The sequence below is a fragment of the Lissotriton helveticus genome, chromosome 8 (genome assembly GCF_964261635.1).
Source record: "Lissotriton helveticus chromosome 8, aLisHel1.1, whole genome shotgun sequence".
Taxonomy (NCBI): Eukaryota; Metazoa; Chordata; class Amphibia; order Caudata; family Salamandridae; genus Lissotriton; species Lissotriton helveticus.
Window position 1 is genome coordinate 424,097,593 of NC_136069.1, and position 27,302 is coordinate 424,124,894.

The window sequence follows — 27,302 nt, forward strand, 5'->3', positions numbered from 1 at the left end:
TCTCTAATTTTTGATGAAGTGGATCTGTCGGATGCCAGTGTAGCAGAATCAAGCACAAAAAATGTCAACAACAGCTTCACGGTATGATGTTCATTTGATAAGCATGACTTAGAGGCAATTGATGGATTAGTACTTAAATCATAGATGATATCCATTCAGTGTGTTATGGTTTACCCCCCCCCCCCCATTTTTACGCATCATAAATCTTTTATGGATCCATAAAATGCCTATCAACACAGGCTTGCATTGAAGCCATTCGAACTGGGCTTAGTGGTCAACTCATTATTGTTTAAAATACTTTGGTGGAAGGAGAATGGGTGTCTTTTGCATTTTGTACATTCCAATTTGTTTTATCTTAGTTACTCTTGGTAATAATTCCAATGAAGAAGTCCAGAGTGCTTCCTTTTTCAACTCTGAACCAAAACAAGTTGGAGGTTTTCTTTGATATAAACCTGTTCTATGTATGTGGGGTGTATTGGGCTGATTAAATTCTCATTAAAAGGTGCTGTGAACCTGTTGCCACTGAAAGTGAAGATTTTTTTTTTTATATGATGATTTTTTTCGCCAAAATGTGTTTACAAATATCTGTTTGTCACATCTCTTGTAAGTAACTATGAATGAATTCTGGGCCCAACAGTCTGTTCGTGGAACTCTCCAACTTTTCTAGCTTGGTAGCAGATGAGATTGTTTCAATAACCCATTAAAGGGCAAAGTCATTTCTAAATGTCTGAACCAATATTTTCTCTATGGATTTGAGTAATACAGAAATTTCTTATGTGATGACATCAACCTTTTTATATGGCAAAAAGTAAACTCTGAGATCATTGCCCGAGCTGACTCCCTGGTCGTCGCCCGAGCTGACTTTTTAATTAGCCTTAAACCTGTGAGGGTGGCTCAGCGACTTCAGTGTGCGCCAGTTAGATGTACAGTGATATGAGTTCAAAACATGGCAAAGCCACCTCAGCCATGCGTCATTCTGAGAATAATAAATGGGATAAAAATAAATTGTTTTATCTTCCCTTGTTCCTCCTGGTGACATTCGTAAATCTCAATATTTCTGCAGTTCATCTTCTGCCATAACATATGTACCAAAATATAAGTGTTTCTAATTTTTCTTTATTTCCCAATCAATAAGATTTAATGTGTTTACAATGGCTCTTTTCCTTTGTATGGCCGTCAACCCTGCTCACAAACGTTTTCTGTAGTGTATTATATAAAAGAGTTAATAATTTCTTGATAACCTCCCATCATTTGTGTTCTCATTACAAATGAGTTCTGATGTCAGAACGTACATGTATATTACAAAATTTGGAGCACTACTAAGTAGTAATAGTTTCCACAAGCGATTAGTTATATCATAGCGGCCTAAAATTCATGACAGCTCCCCGTGGGTGGCCTTCTTCCATCAGAAGATGAGAAAGAAAAATGTGTGTGACTGCTCAAACAAATTATCAATGCGCCAGAGGCAGGGAAAATTAAATTTTTACTTGTTCCAGCTCTAAGAGCCTGTGTTCATCCGTCAGTGCAACTTCTTCGCAAGTTCTCAGTGTTTCCGCCTCCCTAAAATAATTCTTTCGGCATCAACACGTCTTTCCTGGCCCAGGAGAGTATTTTACACCCCTACCTCGCACTGATAGACAAGCAGCAGCATGCCCAGCAATAAGTGGCAAGATTCAGTGGCTGCGTTCTAAAATAAAAAAACAAGCATTGGCAAAGCCAATAGGTTTCGCCTATGCAAGAATTATAGGCTTTGCCAATAGTTTTTTTAGACATGTTGCACAGCAGCACAAGCTGCTGTGCAACATTGCTTGAAGTCAAGAAAAAAAAAGCTCTATGATGCTGCTAGGATTAACCGCTTCATAGCGTTTTCTTTTTAGCCATTTTGCAAAGCAGCCAGCACTACTGTGCAATATGTTAAAAACCGAAACAAACGGGTGGGGGAAACAACACTAGGGAGGTGCTTGAGAGGAGGGTAGGAGCAGCAACAACAAGAGAGGGGAAAAGCAGTACAAGGGAGGTGTGGGGGAGGGAGCAACAGATGGGGGCAGCAACCAGGGAAGGAATGGGTAGGAGGATAAAGAAGAAATAGTGCCTGAATCATAGCACGAGCAACGGACGGGAACTAATTAAGTTGAATCAATCTGTGGTTGGTCCGTGCCCCACAAAAAGGAACAGAAGAGATGCTTGGTCTGCTCTTGCCAATTAGGAGACAGCAAACAAGAGCGACACTGAAGACAACAAATGGGAAGCAATGGGCGGGCGTAAGGCCCTTTATTGTAAACAATACATCTCACAATCCAGGGCAGAGCAGCGTAGCTGTACTTTGTAAAGTCAAGGTACCTATCCCAAACAATCACTCTGGAATATGTTATTTTAAAAACTTATTTCATTTTTTTCCAACTGTGAATCAGCTTTACATTTTGGCTAGAATTGATTTATATTGCTTCTCCTTCTCCTTAGTAGATTCTAAGGTACACATTTTTAATGTGACAATTTAAGCCTGTCATGATTTTATTCTCTAATAAAAACTATTTGCAGTCTGCGACTAGTAGTTTAGAATTTTAAAATGGCTAATTTGGTTAAAAAAATCCTTGCATGTAAAATACTGTTGGTGAAAAGCCATGTCTGGCTGAAAATGCAAACATGACAACATATGCCTGCTTGGTAACTATAGCATCTTTCCAACTGGAGAAGCTTAAATGACAACACTCAAGACTAATGAGCTATATATTATAAGGAATAAAATACCCCCAACCAGACCTGACAAAGCATCCAGCCTGCGGCCGTACCTTGAAACTCTTCTGATCAATATGTTCTACTGCCATTCTAGTAGTAGTGACCTAGCAAATGAATCCCTGCACAATTTACCTTTCTCATCGAGGATTTCTGCATTCAACCATTTATTCTGAATTTATATGGGGCTTCCACATCAAGTGTTGCCAAGAAAATAATAAAAAAGCATGAAACCCCATAGGAGGGCCGTCACTCTGAAGAGATTGCAGGGCTTTGTGAATTGCTGATGGAATAGGCGATTTACAAATCGGACAAATGTACTTATCTGCCACCTTCACAGCAGTGTATTTGGGCATCTCTATATAAAGTATAACCAGATGTTTAAAACATTGAAGGGGGGAAAGACACTCATAGAATCTGTAAGTCCATTTACAAACCACAAGGCAAGAATGTGGCTGGCAGAGTGAGTAGCAGAATCAACCAGATGGTCAAAAATGAATACCCAACAGATCTTCGGTGAAAGAATGTGTTGTGTGGCTTCAGGATTATCAGTCTGTAAATTGAAATAGGCCAGAACAAGTAATAGTTATAAGTAATGATCAGAGCTTCAGTAAGTTGGACGAATAGATAATTTGCACGCTAGGAGAATCCAGAGGATAACAGACTGAAACAATTACCATTTTTATATTCTGAGGGGAACAAGAAACAATTACCATTTTTATATTCTGAGGGGAACAAGACACTAACAAGACTTCCTACCCAGGGGTGTTTGGGCATTACAGCATTTTAAGTATTTGTCGGAAGGATGGGTGGAAACAGAATCTAAGAGGCCATACACGATTCTCAAATGGTGGCTTTTATTGAGATCTTTGTGAGTTTAAACAGCGGGATTGAGATCTTCCAGGTTGTTGGGATGGAGTCGTCTTCTTCTTGCAGTATAGTCTTCATCCTCTGGATGGCTCTCCGAGGATACTCAAGAAAGAGAAAGAGCTTCTTTTCAATAACCATCACCACACTGAATGGGAACTGTGCTTTAGACACTTTTTATTGTATCCGTGTTCAAATTGAGGGCAGGGAGTGGGGGAAACTGAAACTTTTTAATGAACGTAAGGGCAAGGATGTCCTCCTTTCTAGGCAGAGTTAATCTGCTCTAAACCCAATTGCCCTTCTTTTATGGTGGCACTCCATCGTTTTTTAAGGGTATTTGTCCCTCTCGTGAGCCCCATTCAATCACAACGATCCACAAACAAAATTACTTGAGGAGAAAACAAAGAAAACCAATAATATCACTTTTGGTTAGAGCCAATACTACTCTTGTGGCTCTTCCTGACGGTATTTATCTGACTCGCGCCTCGTGTCCCTCTCTACCCACTCTTCAGTGATCAATCCCTCCCACCTTGTTGCAGTATCCGCAGGCCCCCCCTTAACCCGTTCTGTCCACTTACCGCCGAAGCCTTAACTCTCCTGTGTTGCAGCGGCAAACAGGCGTCTCCTCGAACTTCCACCAATGTTCACTCCAGACCTCAGGTTCATCATCAATGGTGGCCTCCTTCCTTGCCTGGATTTCTGCCTCCGTGCTTTCCTCAACTCCTTTCGGCCACTGGGAATTCTTCCGGTCCTTCTCCTCGGCGTCTCCCGGGTCTCCGTTTCTTCTCTCTTCTTCCGCACTCCGCACCTCTTCTAGCGAGAGTCTCCTTTCTAGGTCCCGGCCGCTTCCGATTGGTTTCCCCCAAAAGCAGGCTCTTCGTTGTTCTGCATGGGAGAGGGTGTAAGCATAGCTTTAACCCTTTGGTTGCCCTTCCCATGCTCTTCATTTGAACCCAACATGATGTCCGGAAATAGATGACGGAGCTCACAACCTGGTTCCATCTATGAGTATTATTTTTATAATGAATAAATACTCGATTACTTTAGTGAAACAGCTGTCTAGTTATGGAGCTTTCTGCGACAAAGGCACCAGGTCTCCAGATTAGATATATACGCTGTCATTAGACATAATTCAGAAATACACAGCGAATCACCCTTGTGATGTAAGCTGTAGTAAAAACAAATACTTTTGTCTACTTCCCAGCTACAAAGCCTACAAAAATAGGCATTCTGCATTATTTTCTACCTCCTGCAAAGCCAACAAACTTAAACTGATTGGCTTGAAACATTTGTTGCCTGTAATAAAAGCATTCTGGCTATGTGGACACATCAGCCTTGCCCTATCACTCATGGTTCACATGCCCTTGGAGTAGATCGACTTCTGAGGCATGAAGCTGCTTTCTTGTATAAGAACATTCCTCCTTGCCATTACATCCACAGTGAAAACCCTACACACTTTTAAAATGACATAGTATTCACCTGCTTAATCTAGACTATTTGCCCAGCCTTTTTCTTACACCTCGGGTCCTGTTTGTCTAAGGAAGTGTTATGCAACATTGATGTCCAGTATGACCCGAGCACCTGTATGTACAAAACCAGGGACATACTTTCTCCTGGCTATGAGGCTTAGATGTTGGAAAAGCTACTACAAAAACCACCATTGCTAAATGTTGTAACTTCTTTATCTCCCATTACCATTTTCTATGCAGGATATCCCTTATTTTGATTGTGCATACACATTTCATTAGGATGGAAGCAGCATTTCCAGATTTCTCCAGTCATGTTTCTATGACGTGCGAGCCACCAGTTAGGTCAGACCTCATGTATTCTACATTGCTTGCTTTGGGTATCAGGCCTTAATAAACCTGCTTGTTTCGGCCATTGCCTTCCCAATGCTATCTTTCTTTATCTTATTGCTACGGAACCTACTCCTGTGTCCTTCTAATAGGTGTCTGCCATTAGCATAGTATAGGTTCAAATAAAAAAAAATTGTCATTTCCCTTTCTTATGTGCTCTAAATGGGCCACGTGGAAAAACAACAGTTCTGAGACAATTGTATTAGCGTCTTTAGGTCAATTGTGTGTTTGGTTAATATGCCTCGATAATTAAGTAGATTACGTAACTGCTGTAACATATTTTGCACCTTGTCTAATAATTTAGATTTTGACTGGGACCTTGCTATTTTTAAAGTCTTGCGAGTTCTCTCAGAACTTGTTGTTTTGTCACAGATAGGGTATTTTCTTTTCTAGTTATCGGCTTAAGTCTAACATTTATCATATTCTACTGCAAGACAAGATATGTTCCAAGGCAGCCACAGGTAGTGTTGCTGATTCACCTACACCATAATCAGTATTACTCTGAAGATGCTTCTATATGCTTTTTTACTCTGTTACAAGAACCATTACAACAATGGTTCTTGTAACAGAGTAAAAAAGCATATAGAAGCATTGAAAGCTACAACCTCAGGGACCTCTGGAAGGAATCTCATCCAAAGAGCAGTAACTTACAGCACTTAGTTGCTTTATTGGAACGAGTATCCAATTCTGAATAGGCCAGGCATGACCCTTTCAGAGAGGTGAGAATTATTACGTCGTTCAATGGAACGTTGGCTGTAGCACTACAGATTCCATTGGCCCTTGTAGTAACTGTGAAAAACCCACAAAGTCATGAAACTCATATATATTGTTGTAGAGGGTTTGGGGATATTTCCAATAGTTGACTTGAGAGGCTATGTACCTACATCAAATTAGACAGTCCTTTGTTGGGTATTTATGTACCGGATGCAAGAACACAAACGGAACCCTGGTGACGTTGTAGACACAACCCCATTTGCCAAGAGTCTTGTGTAAGAACTAAACCAATATATAAAAGAGCTCTTCTACTAATATATTTTAACATACCTGCAATGTCCTGAGCCAGCAACGGCTATTGATGATTTTGTAAGTGGTTCAGCCGTTATATATCAACATTTTTACAGCATCCAAGCTAGGATGAGTTCACCTAATGTAGCGGTTGAATTACATTTATTTATTTTTTTTTTGTAACTTTTTATTACATAAAACAGAAAAAACACATCAACAAACAAACAAGGCAATATGGTGATAGTACAGCCATTAGGCATGTGCTCGAAGAGGACGGGAGATATATGACAACAGGAGACAAAATTCGTCAAATACAGATAAGGGGGGGGGGGGCCGAAGGCGAAATTGCATATAAACAGTACAATATACCACAGCATAGCAGGAATGCAGGTCAGGGCGATTGAGAAGGACTATGAATCTCTACTAGTGGGGGCGTACATATATCTCCCCGGTATGAGTTCCACTGATTCCAAATCTTCCCCCATTTTCTGGGCCTACCTCTTGCTATATACACCGTTTTCTCTCTGAACATGCACCAGTCCATACTCTCTTTCCAGGCAGTCACTGTAGGTGGCCTCTGGGACCCCCACAATTGTGCAATATCTCGTTTGGCTATCATATTGGCAAGAGTCACCCATCGAAGTTGCGACACATCATAATCATTTGGACCCCACACGTTCAACAGACATTGCCGGGCTTCTGGCATCATCACAACTCCCGTCACTTCACTCATCACATCATGTATACGATTCCAAAAACGTACCACCTCAGGGCATTCCCAGATTATATGAAGATAGGTGCCAAGGAGACTACAACCACGCATACATAAGCCATCCGCGGAATATCCCATATGGATCAGACGGGGGCCGGTGACATAGATTCGATGGAGGATCTTAAGTTGGACCAGGCGGAGGCGGGCCGGAATGGCAACCTCCCTGGGAGAGGAGATCGTGGATTGCCAGTCCTCATCATCTAGTTCAATACCATCAGCAATCCAGGTGTCCCGAAGGCGATCAAGCAAACTCGATCGGTCATTAATCAACTTTTTATAAAACAATGAGATGGTACTATCCGGCACATGACCATCCAATATACGATCTTCGAGTGGGGAGGATTCTGGAATGTCACTACCCACAGGAAACACAAAATTCAAGGCATGGTGTATTTGAACATAACGAAAAAATTCCCTGTCACTCAGCTGATATTCCACTTGTAAGTCCGAAAAGGTCTTCACCCCTCCTTTAACCCAAAGATCACGCACTTTACTAATACCGATTGTGTCCCATTTGTCCAACCCCTTTGTCTGCCATAGACAACCCAATTTTGCGGAGGCATAAAGCGGAGTAGCGCCGGTTAGTCCATCGCTCCAACCCATAGCTGCAGTCGCGCTATGCCATACACGCACGGCTATAGCGGTAGGTCCCGAAAGTCGTCAACGGGAGGATCCCGAGTAAAGCGCCCTGTTGTAGTCACCTCCTGGGAGCAGCCACCGATCCATTTCAAATGCTGGATTCAGTGCCGGACCATACATCCCATGGTTGATGGCAGCAAGTTGGGAAGCCCAATAATACCTTCGAATATCCGGAAGCGCTATGCCGCCATCATACCAGGCAAGTGTTAATTTCGGAAGAGCGATGCGTGAACATCCGTCCCATGTCAATTGCCTCTGCAAGGATTCTACCTCCTGAAAATATTTTGACGGGATCACATCAAAACTGTTTTGAAGTGCATATAGAAAGCGCGGTAAGGACATCATTTTAAAAAGGGCCGCACGCCCCAAAGGAGACAACGGTAATCTACGCCAGCGCACTACATCCGAGCGCAACCGTTGGAGTGGGGGGAGTAGGTTGCGTTCATAGCGAACCGCCGGGTCCAGCGAGATAAACACACCCAAGTAGTCAAAACCAGACTGCGACACCCGGATGGGGCAGCCCCGCGGTAAACGAGGGACACCATCCGCGAGCACATAAATATAGGATTTTGACCAGTTAATAACAAAGCCAGAGGTCTTCCCAAAGGAGTTAAGCACGTCGAACAACACGTTAAGCGATTTTTGGGGAGATGTGAGGTACAATAAAATATCATCCGCGTACAAGGAGATACGATCTTCAAAGTCCGGAGTCCAACGTATACCCTTCATTGAGGGTTCCCATCGTAACCAAGCAGCGAGTGGCTCCAACGCAAGAGCAAAGAGAAGCGGGGATAACGGACAACCCTGCCGCGTGCCCCTCCCAAGAGCAAAAGGCATGGAGACCCGACCATTAACCACTACCTGCGCCAGTGGCGTTTCATACAGGAGTTTGACCCAACTAATAAAGCCAGCACCAAAACCAAACTTGGCGAGTGCGGCCCAAAGATACGACCATTCGATTGTGTCAAAGGCCATCGTGGCGTCCAAGGATGCCAAGATGGCCGGTTCGCGCAACGTCGGGGCCCTCGCGAGAACACCATGAAAACGTCGCAAATTCAATGCCGTGTTACGATGAGGGATAAAGCCCGACTGATCCGGATGAATCAGGTCGCTGATCACCGTAATCAGACGATTAGCGAGTAACTTGGCAAGAATCTTAGGCTCCGCATTTAAGAGCGAAATAGGTCTGTAAGACGCGCAGCGATCCCGTGGCTTACCCTCCTTGTGGATTACCACAATGGTCGCAAGAAGCTGATCCCGAGGGAGGGAGCCATTTTCTCGCGCAGCCAAAAACATATCTCGAAGATAAGGTGCCAGCGTATCAGGGCGTAGCTTATACAATTCGATAGGAAGGCCATTGGGACCCAATGCCTTGCCGGAGCGAAGAGAGCGCATCGCAAGAGCTACCTCATCCACCGAGGGTGCGGCATCCAAACAGTCCCGATCTGACTCTGACAAACAAGGCAGTACGATATGTTTAAGTAACGACTGAGAATCCTCCTCGGGCCTGTCGGACACCGAGGTATACACCTCTCGGAAATAATCGGCAAAGTATTCAACAATTTCAACAGGGTCTGTCACACGCACACCATCCAATTTCTCAATCACAGGAACCACACGACTCGCTCTCTCCTTTCTATCCAGCCAGTCAATCAATTTTCCTGCTTTGTCGCCCACATCATACAACCGTCCCTGCTGTTCCCTACTCATCATCTTGGCCGCATCAGTAACCAAAGTTTTATATTCTAATTGCTTAAGGTGGAGAATATGCAATGCGTCTCGAGTTACATCTCGCTCCAATGCAGTCTCTAATTCAGTAATTTCTGCCTCGAGACGAACAATTGCCTCATTTTTACATTTCTTGGCACACACAATCAAAGACAATGCCTGTCCCATGATAAGTCTTGAAAGCTTCCCACAGCGAAACAGGCGAGGACACGGAACCCACGTTTTCAGCAAAATACAAATCTAATGATTTAATCAATTCAGTGCGGGTTTTGGGGTTAAGAAGATATCAGGGGTTAATCGGGGCTACCCTCCCTTCAGCGCCTGTGTTCAGATTAAGATGAAACCAGAGAGGGGAATGGTCTGATATACCCCGAGCCAGGTGTCTAATCTCTCCAATCGAAGGGGACAGGGCAGCCGGAACCAGGATATAATCCAATCTAGAAAGACTACCATGTGCTCCCGAGTGGAAGGTAAACTGTGTCTGCTCTGGATGCATAAGCCTCCAGCAATCCACAAGCCCCAATGTCTCCAGAAAGTCACCCAACCAGGATTGCGCAGCAGTAAGGTATCTGGGTGGATAGCGATTCGCTCTGCCGGAGACGACGGAGTTAAAATCACCACCTAAGATCAGAACACCCTCCGGGAGACCGAAAACCATCCGCCCCAAGTCTGCAAAAGTTGTGGATTGTAGGCCCGGAGGAACATACACCGACACCAACGAAACTGTTCTTCCTTCCCACCTCCCCACAAGTGCAACATATCGACCCCTGGCGTCGAGAACCACATCATCAACCTCGAGGGGGAGTGAGGTCTTAAGCAATATACCCACCCCTCTAGAACTAGATGTAAATCCAGAATGGGCAGCAAGACGATAACCCCGTCTGTTAAGAGCGTAACAAGTATTCCCAATCAAGTGTGTCTCTTGTAGCAGTACAACGTCGGGCGAGAGGCGCCGCAAAAGCTGCATAACCACCCCTCTCTTTATCCGATCAGCCAACCCATTCACATTCCAGCACAGTACCCTCAACCCCCTACCCCCATCCAAATCCACGATAAACTCCCATCCTAGAACGAGCACGACACCAATGTCAGAAATAGTAATAGTTTGTTGCCTTGAAAAAGAAAAAGCGAACAACCCCAACACATTTCCCTCCCTCCCCCCAATGTTCCCAACACAACTCCCCCCCACCCTGCACCCCTGCATAGACTCGGAAGCCACCCCAATTTGCAGTGTGCCTGTCGCCCTAACAATACAAAAAAACAACAACTAATCTACACAAAGAAACCCCAGAGGAGGAAAGGGTCCCTTCGTCCCCGCTACCTCCCAGGATACACAGGGAACGATCAAAGAAGCCAGTGAGCCACAGCTGTCCACGGTGAATAGTATTCCGGACACAGACACCATCGTCATTCTTGGTCCATTAGGCCCCCCTCAGCGCCACCAGTGTGGTCCTGGACAGCACGGCGAGCTGGCAAAGTGTCCAACCAATCACTTGCTTCCTCAGGCCGGACAAAAAAGAATGTCCGATCATCGTATTCAACACGCAGTCGGGCCGGGAACAACATCGCGTATTTCAACTCCATGTCTCTAAGCCGCCGTTTCACCCCTTGAAATCCCATTCGTTGCTTCTGGACCGACTGGGAAAAGTCCGGATAAAAGTTCACAGCAGCGTTCTCGAACTGCGTAGGACCGCTTGTCCGTGCCGCCTGCAAGATGGCTGATTGAATTAACTAAATGTACAACCTAGTTGTAAAATTAAGTTTGTGGATTTTTAAAATATTCTACATGGAAGCTAAGATGAGACATTGGGCTTCCATCTGTGTAGGTCTGCTGACTCCTAGGGTAAACCAAGAGGCTGCATGGTTCCAGTTGGTATGTTGCAGGCTTGGTGTCTTTATCAGGCTTTGGGACCAATATTTTGTCTAGGAATGTGAGTGATATCTTTGTGGTCAGAAGCATATTGCTGTGATATAGTAGCTATCATGGTTGATTGTGCATCAGATAACTTTGTGCTTGAAAGATGACTATGGCGTTCATGCAGTACATAGGCTAACCGATCTACAGATGTCTGTGGCCTCCTGAGTTGTTGTCGGTATCAGATTTACCACCGAAACTACATATCTTGCACGTCAACCATGCCCTACCTCATAGTTTCAATTTGTTAATAATCTCTATTATGCTTTTACATTATTGTTGTGCATCCCCTTGTTTGTACATCTAATATAATTTGAATGTCTATATAACAAGCCTTGGTAGTTACTGTTAATGGGGGTATTTCTTATGTCTGCATTTTAAGTTATTTGTCTACTCAGATGCTTTTAATAGGGTTCACTTCCCTGGGGCTCCAAAAGAGACACACAAGAGATCTTTTGGCCTGGACCATAAGCTCAAAGGAGTCTTCAGGATTGCACTTATTTTATAGTATAATTAGAAGGTACTTTATAAGCTGGAAGTGGCCTGACCTCATCATGACCCTTTTAACATGTGTAAGTGTCAAGACTGGAGTTTAGCTGTACTAATAGCTGCGCCATAGAAACCAGAACCAACCCTACAAAAAATGTCTAAACCTTCCCTACATTCAGGACCGATAGACTAGAAAGGGGGCTACAGGGAAGATCTTTGTTGGGTCATGGTAGCTGACCCAGCTTTGCGGACAGCCCCCCCCCCCTCCAGCCTGCAGCCCATAGGATAATGCCAGAGTAGCAGAATGGCCAGCTCTGCCCTGATGAACATTGACCCAGGGATAACTTAGGTTGGCATTGGTACATCTGTAGTTTTGAAGAATTGGGGCCAGCAGCTGATGGAACCCCTGCATTTATTGATTCTCCCACCTTTATAAGGCCAGTAACGTTGTCATAAAAAGTTAACAAGACATTGAAAGGAGCGAGGGAGTATCAATTGGTTTCAGAGGACTTATGGTTTTTGAAGACCAGATTAATTTGTAATAATTTGGGCAATTGAAAGATATACATGAAATGTACGTATCTCCTTGCTGTAGGCTCAGGTGCATCTATTGCAGGCATACTTGCTAGGAAATGCCACTGTAGGTAAATGAAATCTAATATTGAAACAGCTAGGCGTATATTAAGACTCTTTCTAGAGTATGTTCGCTATCGTCTCACACAGATTCTGGGTTTGCATGACTGTGGAGCCGGCAGCTTGTATACGTCTATTATGATAATTCTCAGAATACCAGGACGACAGTGATATAGCTCCCTTCAACTTGCAGTGAACTATGCGATTAATAACCTAAGACCTTTTATAAAACCAGACATGATCTCCAGAAACAATAACCACTGACTTAATTTTCCTCATTTAGCCATTCTAATTATTGTCTAATTTTAGTATAAATTAAACGTTCACAGTTGATTCAACCCCACACTAAACTATTCAAATCCATGCTAATAACTAGGTATCCTGAAGTCCTTGTAGCATGACGTTCTGCTGTTTCCTGAAATGGCTCCTCACATTTCTTTTGATTTAAAGAAAGTCTATATTTGGCCATTTTTCTCAGTCTCTCCAAGTATAGAGACATTGCACTGTGCAATTCATAACAGCTGCGGCTAGCTTTGAATAAACGCGTTATGCCTTTCACAAAGGTGCAAAGCATGTGTTTTCATCATAAATTCTGTTTCCTTTTTCATTTATATTTAAATCAGTATAAATATATCTATCTATCAATTAAGCTGTTTTTCTTGCTGTTCATGAAGCCCTACTGGTAGTTCGTTTTATTGCATGTTTTGGTTCCAATTTTATTAGAGGTACAACACCTAACGAGGAAATTAATGGTCATAATTCTTAAATCTCGATCACAAAATCTCAGATTTTACTTATCACTGAAGAAAATCTGCTAAATTGAAAGAATTTTCTATATTAGAAAATGTACTTAATAAGTGGAATAATCGGTGGTGGGCCCATGGTAATGGACACAGGAAAAGTTGGGGAAAGCAAACCGTTGTAAATTTGTGGGCATTCACAAATAATCCCAATTGCTTTTTGCAAATAGGATGGGTCACGCTACAGCCCCACTTCTTGCCCCCCACAATCCTGCCCCCCATTTTAAGGAATTGAAAGGTTTTCTCTAAAATCTTGAAATATAGATTACTGCTTGTTATAACCGTGCAAAGCGACTTCTGCCAGTGAGAGATCGGGTTAAGCAATTTTTTTTTTTTTATTGATTTTGTTCTTTATGAATCAATTATTTCTTCAAATGTCTTAACCCACAAATACAAAAATTACATAGTTCTTTATTCATTAATTTACTTATTTTTATGTCATTATTGTTATATGCCTACGTCACGCTAGGCATGATACCTCAGGTAAATATAAAAATACCTATATAAAGAGGAATGACCGTCTGGCATTCGAAAAGGTTTACAAGACGAAATGCACAACTCTGCCTTACACACTTCTGCAGATTGTTTGCACTGCAGACAATCCCTAGCCCAGAGGTAAGTGAGAGGGAACTGGAATCTTGCAGGTATCGCGTGACTTGCAAACATTTCCATAGTCCTGTTTGGAATTTTATGAAACAAGAAAAGTTAGAAATTCTGCACCCATCGTTACTGGAAATATATTATGTTAAATGCCCTAATTATTTTTTGACTCATCCTTTGTGTGTGCAAAATGTACAAAGTTGCACACTAAAATCCAATCAAACGGTTGTTTGCAGACAAATTTGTAGGCAAAATCGTATGCCTAGCTTTCAATGCAGGAATTTTTGCTTTAAAACGAAATTTGATAGGCTGAAACATTTTGTGAAGCTAAGACGTGTTACTTTATAATTTCATGTACCTCAATCTTTACCTTTGCATTACACAAGACCATTTTAACTACTTGCAGGACAGTTTGTCTAACATTACACAAATGTTTGTTTAGAGTATATTGCATAAAACATGAACACTGTCTTAACTTTTAAATTGGTAAGGAATATGGAAATTATTTTAGTTTTCCTGTTGATGGTAATCTAAGAGGCTTATTCGGGTTTCTCTTTCCTGTAGAAAATTACATTATAATTTAGGGATTTTATCAAATATATTTACTTATTTAAGCCTGAAAGAATGATGGTTGTTGGCACATGTTATTTAACTTGGTTTTCCAATCAAAGACAAATGGTATTCTGCCTGGTTTGTACGTGAACTTCACATATGAATCTTATAATAAAACAGTGGACAATAGAGTCAGAATATATGGTTGTCATTTAGTGGATTCATGCATTTTCTCCAGTGATCTATGTTTAAGGTGGGGTGCAGGTTTTGAATCCGGACGGGAAGGGTTTAACATCTTCACCATGTGAGGTTTAATAAAGAGAATAACAATAATGTATTTTAATAGAGCAATGAAGACTTAGGTTCTGCAACATTTTATTTTACTAGTATTTATTATGACTAGCACTAGTAGTAGTAGTATTGTTATTGTTTCTGCTGGTGTTAGTGTTATTCATCTTATTGTTAACATATGTAACAGACAATCCAAGAAAGGAAACATAATATTCTTGGCATGCGCACCATGAATGTGCGCACCTAGAAAATGACTTACAGGCTTTTTTGTATTTATGCAGTTGGACCAGTGAATTTAGAAAAGATGTTGTGCTAAAGTGTTTGGGGGTGGTTGATGCTGAGGTGGGTGGGGAGCAATACGGAGGGCACAAATGAGGGAAGCATCACCAAGGACGTAAGAAGGGGAGAACAACACAGAGGGCACGGGTGGCGGAAGCAAGACATAGGGCATGGGGTGGAATTAACATAGTGGGGGTGGGGCAGAGCAACAGGCAAGAGAGAACAAGGTGGAGTGGGTGGAGGAGAAGAACAAGGCAGGGGAGAAGTACGCAAGAGCAGCATGGAGGGGGCAGGGAAGAAGCACACGGACAGCAGAGAGCAAAACTGAGTGCAGCCGTGGGAAAGAAGCCCATGAGGGTGACAGCTGGAGAACGCATGCACTCTCATGGAGTGCTTAACCCAAAAGAAAAAGTAGTCCTTGAAAAGCAAGAAGTGGAAAGACACGAGTAATGTTGTTGCTCCGGCGTGGGGGCATATCAAGGAAGAGGAAGATAAGCCCACACAAGCTAACAAATGAAAAGCAAATGAGAGGGACAGCAAAGCCAACCAATGGTAAACAATGGGCAGGCTCTAAGCCCACTGTGACCTGACAATAGGTATTTTCGCCAACAGAGAGATTGCACTATCTGGTAGGCAAGACTTAAGAGTAATGCATGAAGTCTCATGGATTGCAGCAAAAATGTTGGTGGCATGAGACAAAATTCTGGGGAGTGGTAGTATTGTTGAGGCCCTGGTGTTGGTCATTTGAGTACTAAGATCAGTCCTTAGGTAAAGTCATAGCTGAGCCTTTATGAGGGACTTTATGCAGGGTTTTTGGAAGTATGCAAGCAACTCTAGCACAACAAACGTACAGGTCCTCCTGTTGACTTGGAAAAAAATAGAAATTTAGGACAAATCTGGGCCTTGCAGTATAAAATTGTGTATCTAGAGCAAGAAACTTGAGGCACTAGACAATAGGGAACAAAAATTAGCTGCCATCGAGGATAGGGAATGAATGATTATCTGCTGCCACAAACTGATTGCCACATACTGTTATAAGACGGTAAAAGCCATTAAAGTCTTGATAGGATTTACTAGAAGCATCTGAAACAATTTATATTGATTTGCTTTGTACCGAACAATTGAGGTCAATTTACATATGATAAATGCACGTAAAATGGCATGGCCTGCGATGGGATGAGTTAGGGAACGTCAAACTGAGCAGCAGTGCTGAAACAATCGCCTTCTAGCCTGTTTCTAAAAGTCACAACTTTAGCCCTTCAGTTCTTGCATAGCAGCACGGCAGCTTGTGTCAAGGGCAAGAGTTTAACGGGTAAATTTTAGACATGTGTTTTCGAGAAAAATCATTATATTACTACATGGCAAACGCTCACAAGTCACCTTGGAAACCAGCGGAGATGAAAGCTCAGTCCTATAAATGTTCTTGGGTGATGAGGTTGGCGAAAACGTCATCCACCCAAATGGACAAAGAAGAAAAAATAGCCACATATCCTCTATGCGCACCTAGATTAGTTGCTGACCTCACTCATGAAGGCAGTTCATGAATGGGGGGACTTGGGTAGAAACCAGGTTTCTGGTTTGATTGCTGAGATGCAGAATTCAAATTAGAGGTTTATGGATCATGGGGCCAGGGTTGGACCGGACCAGGAAATGGGCTTGGCACCAAAATTAGTGTGTCACCAATTAGTGAAGCAGAAAGCTAAAAAAGAGGCCCATATTTGCAAATTGGGGCAGTTTTATACTTCTGAAGACAACATGCTGTATAGGTGTTTTGCAGGGTATAGAAGAAAGCAGACTGCTTGGTGCAGGCAATGTGTGTATTAATTTCAGGAAAATCGGCAGTAAAAAACATCCCTGTAGAACATGAAACAGGCCCACAAACTGCTAAAAAGCTGCCCATACACTGACCTGTGGGAGCAACCCATCGGGCACAGCCTGTCTGCCCATTAGGCCAGTCTTACACTGCATGGGACACTCTTTTGCAGGTGGAATCTACTGGCGCTAGATCAGCCTCAACCATTTTTTCAGTAGCATGGTAAGAACGCAGCCCTGCGTTCAACTCTGAGTCCATGAACAAGGCATCTTCGAGGCACAGAGGGATGAAAGTGCCCTGACTGTAATAGGTAGGGCCCGAGGCCCTCACGCAGAGACACATGGTGGTATGGTCTGGAACTGGCCACGGACAAGTGCGCCCGGCCCCTTTTATTAGCAGAGTCATCTGACCGGTGACACTTGTGATGGATGGATGGGTGTGGAGTGAGTGTGGAAGCCAGCCCGAGAGGAGTGGCTGGTGGAAACACATTATTTATAAACACTAGACCGTGACCAGCCGGTCACTACAATGACCTTTACATTGTATCCTTCATTGCAGCCAATTAACTTTGTGGAAATCAGTATATTTATGTGTGCGAAAATTTGGGTGCAAAACTACACGGGTATGTTTTGACCCCCCCCCAAAAAAGGCGTGAGGCAACTTTTGAAGAAGTACCAAGAGTTGGCAGCTGATGCATTCAGTTTCCCTCAAACCGTGTATCCTAGATGGTAAGCTACCTGAAAAGACTTGACTTTTATCATCCACATTGTGCTTTTCCAAAACAGACTCCTCCTAACGGATGTTGCGAATGCAGCAACCGTCCTGACGAGTTTGTGATCGCTATCTAATGCAGAAGTGTCAAAAGTTGGTTAGGAGAACATCTTTTGACATCAGATGCGTTAAAGCAGATGCTTATTCCCTAACCAGGAGGCTTTGCTTCCTCCTTGAGCAAACTGTGTGATCTTGGGTAAATCACTGAAACTGCCTGTGCCCCAGTTCTTTTAGCTGCCAGGGTGTGCTACAAAAACGTCTTAAAGTAAAGCCCTGCGGGTGCCAGGCAGGGTAGGGTGGTGTCCGGTTTTTGTCTGATCAGTCTTAAAGTGTAGACCTTGAAGAAAAGGTCATGCTCACTGTGATTGGTTGCTCATTAATAAAGAGGCGGTACCTTATGTAGCTGACAGGGCGCCATCTTTAACTAAATTCCATCGTTTCATTCAACCTTTGTGTTTTATAATGGAGCACCACTAACGCATGTTTAAACAAAAACTCCTTGTAATATTTTCTTATTATTTTTCCCTTTGAGTCGCTGCCTTTCTCCTTTTGTTTTAATGTTATATATACTCCATCCATTTTGCTCGTCTACAGTCACGAGTCACAGCTTACACTTTATAAGTCCATTTCACTAATCAGTCAGACCAGGCGTGTTGCTCACTCTGTAGTGATGCAATAACTGAGTGACCTGACGGCAGCCTTCGTCAAGCACACTTTCTTATGTCTGTAACTGTTAAAAACGAGGATGACAACGTTAGAGGTGTGAACATATTATTGTGCGTGGGCACATCTGGTGTAACGTGAGCAGGATTGACGTGTGATCTCATGCATGTGCCGCCCTCGGATCTGTGTGGTTTGCAGAGACACGACCAATGGTGGTGCCAGATGCAACTGGCCTGGAAAGCCACTAAACTGACAAATCAATTTGTCTCGGATGAAGGTTTCTCTAAATATAAACTTACTATTTTTGGACTTTGCAAGTGGTACCGACAGTGGACGTGATAGCAAACTAAGAGCCAGATGTACAAAGGATTTTTCCGGTAGCAAACAGCCCAATTCGCAGAATCGGGCCATTTGCGACCGGAAAATGCCTCTTAAAATGTGAAAAATGCAATTTGGTAACTACTCTTGTAAAATTAAACTACAATGTTTTCTGTTTTTGTTTTTAGACCCGTCCCATTTTCTTTAAGGAAAATGGACTGCATTTAAAAATAAAATATTGCTTTATCAAAAAGCATTTACAGACACAGAGGTCTGCTGACCATCGCTGCAATTCGGAATGGGTGGCAAATTGTGACCTACCTCATTAATATTTATTAGGTAGATCCATTTGTGACCTACTAAAAATCAGTATTTGGGACTAAAACATTTTTTACATTATTAATACTGATTTCCTAATTGTGATTCACAGATGATCACAATTAGGAAATCGGTATTCCCAATGTTGGTACCTCTGGCCCAAAGTTCTTAGAATTGCACGGAAGCATGATATATTTTTAATATGTTAAGATAAAAAAGTGTGAGGTTCATCTATTTTCGTTGCACTAAGAAGGATGTCTGTAAACTTTAGAACCCTATGGAATTCACCAGCAGTCTGTGAAAATTTGGGTGTAGCAGATCTTTTGCTACAGCACTAATTCATCATAACACGCGTATGCCTGCAGCCCAGATAGTGCTGTGCAACTTGTGGGTTCCATGGGTAATGGAAAGTAAACCCCAGCGGATGCCAGGCAGGGCGGGTGAGGTCCGGTTACTGTCTGAGTCTTAAAGTGTAAAGCTTGAAAACTAGGTCATGCTCAATGTGAATGGTTGATCATTAATAAGGAGGCGGTACCATATGTAGCTGACTGGGTGCCATCTTTACCTAAATTCCAGCCCTCCCCCAGGGAAGAAATGTATTCATATTGTATTGCTGTACAGAAAAGTACCTCAAATGTGACTTCTTCCCGGTGTAGATTTAATTCATCTTGTGTTGTTCAAAGAGGCCCCAGGTCTTTGGGGTGAAGACAGGAAGAGTCCCAGCGGCCATATTGAGTACTGTACTTATCTCACAATATTACCATTGGAAGATGTCCATGAGAGCCTACTGTGCACTTCCAGATTGTGTAGTTACTATGGAGGGGGAGAAAGGACTTGTAGGTGGTGTTGAAGTTTCACCTAACTCGCACCATGAAAATGGGACTGCAACGAAAAATCATCGCATCAATCAAGGAGTAGGTATTGGCTGGCTAAGGGGCGTTTAATTTTAGCATAATTCATTTTCTTTATTTGTTTGGGTGGAATGAGGTCTACAATATGAAGACATAACACAGCCCTGGTGCCTGCTTAACAACATACACTAGACTCAACAGTAGTACGTAACGGAAGACATGGTACTATGGAAAAAAGCAAGTTAATTCTCTATGCCTAAAAGGAACAGGTGAGACAGCAGGCCACTGTATTATGTGGCAGTTGTGTAGAACACAATCTGACATTAGTATTGTCACTGTATTCTTAAATAGTAAAGACTATTTTTTGCTCAATTCTGGCTCAACAGGTAACCTATAGTCCAAAAGAAAGATAGTGTACAGCATTGTCTGACAACGATGGTGTGCCGTCTGAGGTGGAAGGGCTGTAATGCTGGAGTCCGCTGCAGTGAGCAGCATGCAGATGCGGTGATAGAGCTGCCCTGTAGGTACAGGTGGATGGTGAAGCAGCCTGAACCGTAACCCAACAAGAGTTGGTGGCAAGCAAGATTGAGGGGCAAAGGGGCAGTGTTGTGGGCACTCTACCCCGTGTCCCAGTAGTGAGACCCATCCCTGGGATCATCATCATCCCATTCAGGCCAGGATAAAATTCAAGACAATGTGCATAACACACAAAGCTATATGGCAAAAAGGTCCCGCAATGATCTGTTCCTTGGTTACTCCATACTACCCATGGAAATCGTTAGGTTCCAGCACAACCTTTCTAGCCGCAACTAGGAAAATCAAACGAGCCAGATAGGGAGGCCGCTCTTTTTCGTGGAATGCGGCCTCTGTCTGGAACTCCCTGCCACTCACCTTGCGCAGTGAACCTGATCTCTTCAAATTTCGCAAAAACTTGAAAAATCTCCTCTTTCAATTACCCTTGGTTGGCGATCTTTCTCCTCCACACGTCCGCAGTGCTACGAGGCCTCCGGATAGTAATGCGCTTTATAAAACTCCATTTCCTTTCATTTCACTAAGTCACCAGACCTGGCATTGCTATGGCGGCTTTCGACTGGAACTGTTTGAGCGGCAGTCTATCAAGAGAAGGGTGTGAGGGAGACGTAATAGGAGATGCAGTCAGTTGGAAAGAGGAGCTTTTGTTTTCTTATGAATACCCTGTGATTTTCTGATAGAATAATTAGTTTTGTATTCGTGCACAAACTTCAAAACTGTCAACCCCTTCTCACTGTGTATTGGTCCGTGTGATTTTCAATATAATTGTGTACTTCTGGTTGCTTGAACGTGGTGGTGCTTTTTTTTATTATTTACATGATAACTTAAAATACGCAGGGCCAAAAGAAAGTAGTACATCTGCCCTCATGGGTCTACGACTTCCATGGGTCCACATGGAATTTGTTTTCACGAAAACTTCCACAAGTGTGCCTGAGACACAGATTTCTTTGCGTAATCCTGGAAAGTTTGTGTGATGTGCACTTATGTATTGTGTTATGTGCACTTATGTAGAAAACTATATATAGATGAATAACTGCTAATCTAAAAAATGCACTTACTACCTGTTTCTCCTTTTTTTTCAATAGGGAAAATATTTTTCCCTGTGGAGGAACAGCTTTCTCAAAACCTTCACCATTTTTTGAGTGTTCTCTTCTTATAATAGATTAGGATTTACTCCTAGTCCGGTCATGAGTAAATGGCTAACATTTTCCGTGGTGGTAAAGACTTAGAGGCAGATGTAACAAGATACCCATTTGCGATTCTCAAATAGCGATTTTTTGAGAATCGCTATTTGAGAATTGCAAAATGGTATGTATCTAGAAATGTGCTCTTTTTTAGCGATTTCTTAAAATTCCTTAATTGCGATGAGCAAATTGCTAATCGCAATTAAGGAATAATTTTCCATTCTTTTCTATGGACCAGGAGGCCCATAGGAAGGAATGGGACATTATTCTCAATTTGCGATTCGCAATTTGCTTATCGCAAATTGAGAATAATTACAAGGGTGCCTTAAGGACACCCAGCTGCACCCCTGAAATTTACATGTGTGCACATATGGCACACATACCTGCATGTATGAGTGCCACATGGCACCTTTACAAATGCCAAAAAGTGCATTTGTGTAAACATTCGCAAATTACCACCAACTACAAGTTGGTGGTAATTTGCGATTTCTTAGTGTAAATTCGCAAAACTTAATTGCTTCATACATAGCATTTAAGGAATCGCAATTTGAGATTCCTTAAATGCTTACGCAATATTAAGGAATTGCAAAATTAGCGATTCCTTACTATTGCGATGCTTTTTACATGATACATTCCATTTTTAGATTTTTTTTGTCGCAAACACTGCTTTTTTTAGCGATTCGCAGAGTTTGCGACAAAAAAATGCTTTGATACATCTGCCCCTTAGAGAGGAGTTGTCAATATCTCCACGTGTTTGTCGATCTGCAAAAACTTACAGGAAACTCCAGCACTGTAACCCACACTCCTCTGTTCCTCGGAGTAAATTTACTCTCACATTTTTGTGTCAGTAAATCTTTACAAATGCAAACTCAACTATTGTGAATTCCAAGGTGGGTTTGCAGTGAGAAGAAAAAGCTATGCGCACACGTGAGCTCATACTCTATAAAGCTACCTCTAGTTTATCATGTCCTCTTTATGAAAAACGAATGCAAAGTAAAATAATACGGTGCAAAGTGTAGCGTGTTATGAGCTTGACATCCCTCTGTTACCTTCAGCTCCACGGCTGATGTCCCAGCCAGGCCCACTCAGCTTTTTATCCTTCCAAGTGGATACATCGATTACCACTGAGTTGAGACCTGTTTTGTACATCACTATAAAATGTCTAAAAATGTTGTTGTAAGCTCTATATGACCACACAAATAAGTGTAATGTTTTTAAAGATTTCTATTTCTTAATCGAGAACTGCTCTTTTCTGAGTTTTGTGTCCCCAAACATGCTGCAGCGGGCAGATGCTCTGTAGGCTGTTTATTAGTTAAAAAGGTGAACCTCTATGTAGTAGTTATTCAAGTAGAAGGTATTGTAAAGCCCCATCAGTAGTAGGGATCCATGCCCTGTTCAGCAGAGATCTTCGCCTGGTACCTGCAGCTGTCAGACCCAGTCACACTATGCCAATGGGACATTCCAAGTGACCCCATTCTCACACAAGCATGGATGCAAGGGGCTTGACTAAGCATTCTAGCGCCTAAGGCACAATACAGAAAATACCACGCACATACGGACACTTACTCTATTAATAGTTAATTACTTAGCATTTATTTATGTATTTTTAAAAATGGTGCTTGCTTTTTAGGGCTCGGACTCCTCCCCAGTGAAACTGGGAGGAGTTTCGAGAACTAATGTTAAAGGAGAAAAAGAAGTATCTCCTAGGGCCTTGGAGAGAGAAATTCCACACATTCCTTTGCGTTTTCTGTCATCTGGCCAGTGATTCGTCTTCCTTGTGTTTTGGTTTTAATAGGCTTGAAGTGATAGGGTAAATGTAGTTTTGTTCCGCCATTTTGGGCATATTTCGTCCGTGCTCGCGCAAAGAAGTACATAAATTATAATTAGGAGCTGTCAGGGTGCCTCCGTTAGTGAATCCAGATGGCCGGGCGCGTTCACAATCACTGCCCTCGATGTTGGATGCCGCCCAGGACGTCACGGACTTAAGGTGAGAGCATCCTGCTGGGGGGGCGCTGTTGGGGGTTTGTGTTCGTCTATGAGGGGTTTTTTTTCGGGGCACTGGGTTGAGGATGGTTATATGGGTAATATTGCTTTGCGTTGCGGGGCGGGCCTCCAAGGTTGTTTGCACTTAGCAGTGGATATGTTCGTGGTGCTCGGTTGGGAACTGTTTACTGGGCAGCAGTTTTATGTTTATTTTGAGTGCTCCGCTACCGGTCTGTGCGTTTATTAAGTTATTTGTTCCTTTGCGGGGCGGGGTTTGTAGGGGAGCATGAAACCGTGAATCCCTTGGGCGCGTCTGTTTATTTAGTTAATGGTGCCTATTGCGGGGCGGGTTTGTGTGAAGCATGCAGCTAGGGAATCCTTGTGCGCTTCGGATTATTTATTTAATTGTGCCTATTGCGGGGCGGGTTTGTGTGAAGCATGCAGCTAGGGAATCCTTGTGCGTGTCGGATTATTTATTTAATTGTGCCTATTGCGGGGCGGGTTTGTGTGAAGCATGCAGCTAGGGAATCCTTGTGCGCGTCGGATTATTTATTTAATTGTGCCTATTGCGGGGCGGGTTTGTGTGAAGCATGCAGCTAGGGAATCCTTGTGCGCGTCGGATTATTTATTTAATTGTGCCTATTGCGGGGCGGGTTTGTGTGAAGCATGCAGCTAGGGAATCCTTGTGCGCGTCGGATTATTTATTTAATTGTGCCTATTGCGGGGCGGGTTTGTGTGAAGCATGCAGTTAGGGAATGCTTGTGCGCGTCTGTTTAGTTCTTTTATTTTTCAGATGGCGGGGCGGGTCGGATTATTTATCTAATTGTGCCTATTGCGGGGCGGGTTTGTGTGGAGCACGCAACTAGTGAATCATTGTGCGCTTTTGATTATTTAAATTGTTTCAATGCCGGTTTGTGGGGAGCAGGCAACTGGGGAACCCTGGTGCGCGTCTGCCTCGGGGACCGGGGGGCCAGGGTACTTCAGAGAGCCTGGTCCTTCCCGGGCTTGGTATTTCCCCCGGAATTGTGAACTGGGGGTGGCGGGGCTGCGGGCAGCAGGCCTGACCTGACTCGCGCGGTCGGGGAACTTTTCACTTGAGGGGTACCTTCTATTGGTGCACGGTGAGGATGTGGGACATACTATCTGGCTTCACCCTGCTGGAGGAGCGCTGTTGCTCCGGTGTTCGAATGAATTCACGGTGACATGGGCTTTGGGTGCCTGTGGTCCTTCGTCGGGTTAGGGGCCCAATTAGAGCCAGCGCGTCAGTCTCGTAAGGGGGAGGTAGTGAGTTCGGGCCTCACAGTTGGCATGTAATTGTTAAGTGTACTTGGGTCGGGGCCGCCATTGCCGGACAGGAGGGTCAAGCACACGGGCGGCCATTTTGTTGTGGAATGGCCATTGCCAGACATACGGGTCAAGCACCCAGCGGCCATTTTGTGGGGGAACGGTCAGTTTCAAAATGGGGGGGGGCGGGGTTGGGTGGCCATTTTGTTCACCTTTACCTCAGGCCTTCCCTGTGGTGCAGGGGCCTATACGTTGTGGAACTTAGTGGTTGGCCGGGTGCTCGCGTCTTACTTGGTCAGGGAGGCCTGGCGGGGCGGGGCACCGCGGGGTTAGCTGGCCCCATGTGTAGACACGGGCCGGTGACTTCAATAAGGGTTTCGTCGGTATAAAAAACGTCTCTTCTGCTCCGGCGGGCAGCTGACAGGCACAGAATCTCAATTTTATTGTTGCCCTATTGGTAGCGCTCGCAGAGATTTTTACTGCAGTCATACGGCGCGTGCACGACCTCGTGATTTAAATAAATATTTGAAAACCAAAAAAGGATGTGCATCAGTAGGTGGTGGATTTTACCCACGCAGCGAGCCCGGCATTGTCAACTCAATCGGCAGTACACAAATATGCTACAGGCAGCCTGGGAAAGGCAGTGACCGAGCGGTCCTAGCTCTGAGCGCCAGCGGCGGCGCCCCGCCGAGATGCGAACGGGAACATTCTGGCGGTGTTATACAGTGCCCGGGGAAAAACGGAGATGACAGCGAGCCTTTGATAGCTCAGTTGGTAGAGCGAAGGACTGTAGTGGAGCGTCTGTCAGCCTTAGGTCGGTGTTCAAATCCGGCTCGAAGGACTTTTTCTGCGTTCGGCACGCGGCCGCTGGAGTGGCGGTGCAGAGTGGCGGTGCAGAGTGGCGGTGCAGAGTGGCGGTGCAGAGTGGCGATGCAGAGTGGCGGTGCAGAGTGGCGGTGCAGAGTGGCGGTGCAGAGTGGCGGTGCAGAGTGGCGGTGCAGAGTGCAGAGTGGCGGTGCAGAGTGCAGAGTGGCGGTGCAGAGTGCAGAGTGGCGGTGCAGAGTGCAGAGTGGCGGTGCAGAGTGGCGGTGCAGAGTGGCGGTGCAGAGTGCAGGTGCGGAGTGGCGGTGCAGAGTGGCGGTGCAGAGTGGAAGAGCGGCGGTGCAGAGTGGCGGTGCAGGGTGGCGGTGCAGAGTGGCGGTGCAGAGTGCAGAGTGGTGGTGCAGAGTGGTGGTGCAGAGTGGTGGTGCAGAGTGGTGGTGCAGAGTGGCGGTGCAGAGTGGAAGAGCGGCGGTGCAGAGTGGCGGTGCAGGGTGGCGGTGCAGGGTGGCGGTGCAGAGTGGCGGTGCAGAGTGCAGAGTGGTGGTGCAGAGTGGTGGTGCAGAGTGGTGGTGCAGAGTGGCGGTGCAGAGTGGCGGTGCAGAGTGGCGGTGCAGAGTGGCGGTGCAGAGTGGCGGTGCAGAGTGGCGGTGCAGAGTGGCGGTGCAGAGTGGCGGTGCAGAGTGGCGGTGCAGAGTGCAGAGTGGCGGTGCAGAGTGGCGGTGCAGTGGTGCAGAGTGGCGGTGCAGTGTGGCAGAGTGGCGGTGCAGAGTGGCGGTGCAGAGTGGCGGTGCAGAGTGGCGGTGCAGAGTGGCGGTGCAGAGTGGCGGTGCAGAGTGGCGGTGCAGAGTGGCGGTGCAGAGTGGCGGTGCAGAGTGGCGGTGCAGAGTGGCGGTGCAGAGTGGCGGTGCAGAGTGCAGAGTGGCGGTGCAGAGTGGCGGTGCAGAGTGCAGAGTGGCGGTGCAGAGTGGCGGTGCAGAGTGGCGGTGCAGAGTGGCGGTGCAGAGTGGCAGAGTGGCGGTGCAGAGTGGCGGTGCAGAGTGCAGAGTGGCGGTGCAGAGTGGCGGTGCAGAGTGGCGGTGCAGAGTGGCGGTGCAGTGGTGCAGAGTGGCGGTGCAGTGTGGCGGTGCAGTGGTGCAGAGTGGCGGTGCAGAGTGGCGGTGCAGAGTGGCGGTGCAGAGTGGCGGTGCAGAGTGGCGGTGCAGAGTGGCGGTGCAGAGTGGCGGTGCAGAGTGGCGGTGCAGAGTGGCGGTGCAGAGTGGCGGTGCAGAGTGGCGGTGCAGAGTGGCGGTGCAGAGTGGCGGTGCAGAGTGCAGAGTGGCGGTGCAGAGTGGCGGTGCAGAGTGCAGAGTGGCGGTGCAGAGTGGCGGTGCAGAGTGGCGGTGCAGAGTGGCAGAGTGGCGGTGCAGAGTGGCGGTGCAGAGTGGCAGAGTGGCGGTGCAGAGTGCAGAGTGGCGGTGCAGAGTGGCGGTGCAGAGTGGCGGTGCAGAGTGGCGGTGCAGTGGTGCAGAGTGGCGGTGCAGAGTGGCGGTGCAGAGTGGCGGTGCAGAGTGGCGGTGCAGAGTGGCGGTGCAGAGTGGCGGTGCAGAGTGGCGGTGCAGAGTGGCG

General features: G+C 44.9%; 1 protein-coding gene across 3 annotated transcripts in view; it reads left to right on the top strand.

The window, feature by feature from the left end:
- DGKH (diacylglycerol kinase eta) overlaps positions 1-27,302 on the top strand; it is a 681,607-nt gene that overhangs the window by 314,476 nt on the left and 339,829 nt on the right. For all 3 annotated transcript variants that reach the window (XM_078657279.1, XM_078657278.1, XM_078657277.1), the window contains exon 3: positions 1-81. In XM_078657279.1, the coding sequence (XP_078513405.1) occupies positions 1-81 (81 nt within the window). The remainder of the gene's footprint in view (positions 82-27,302) is intronic.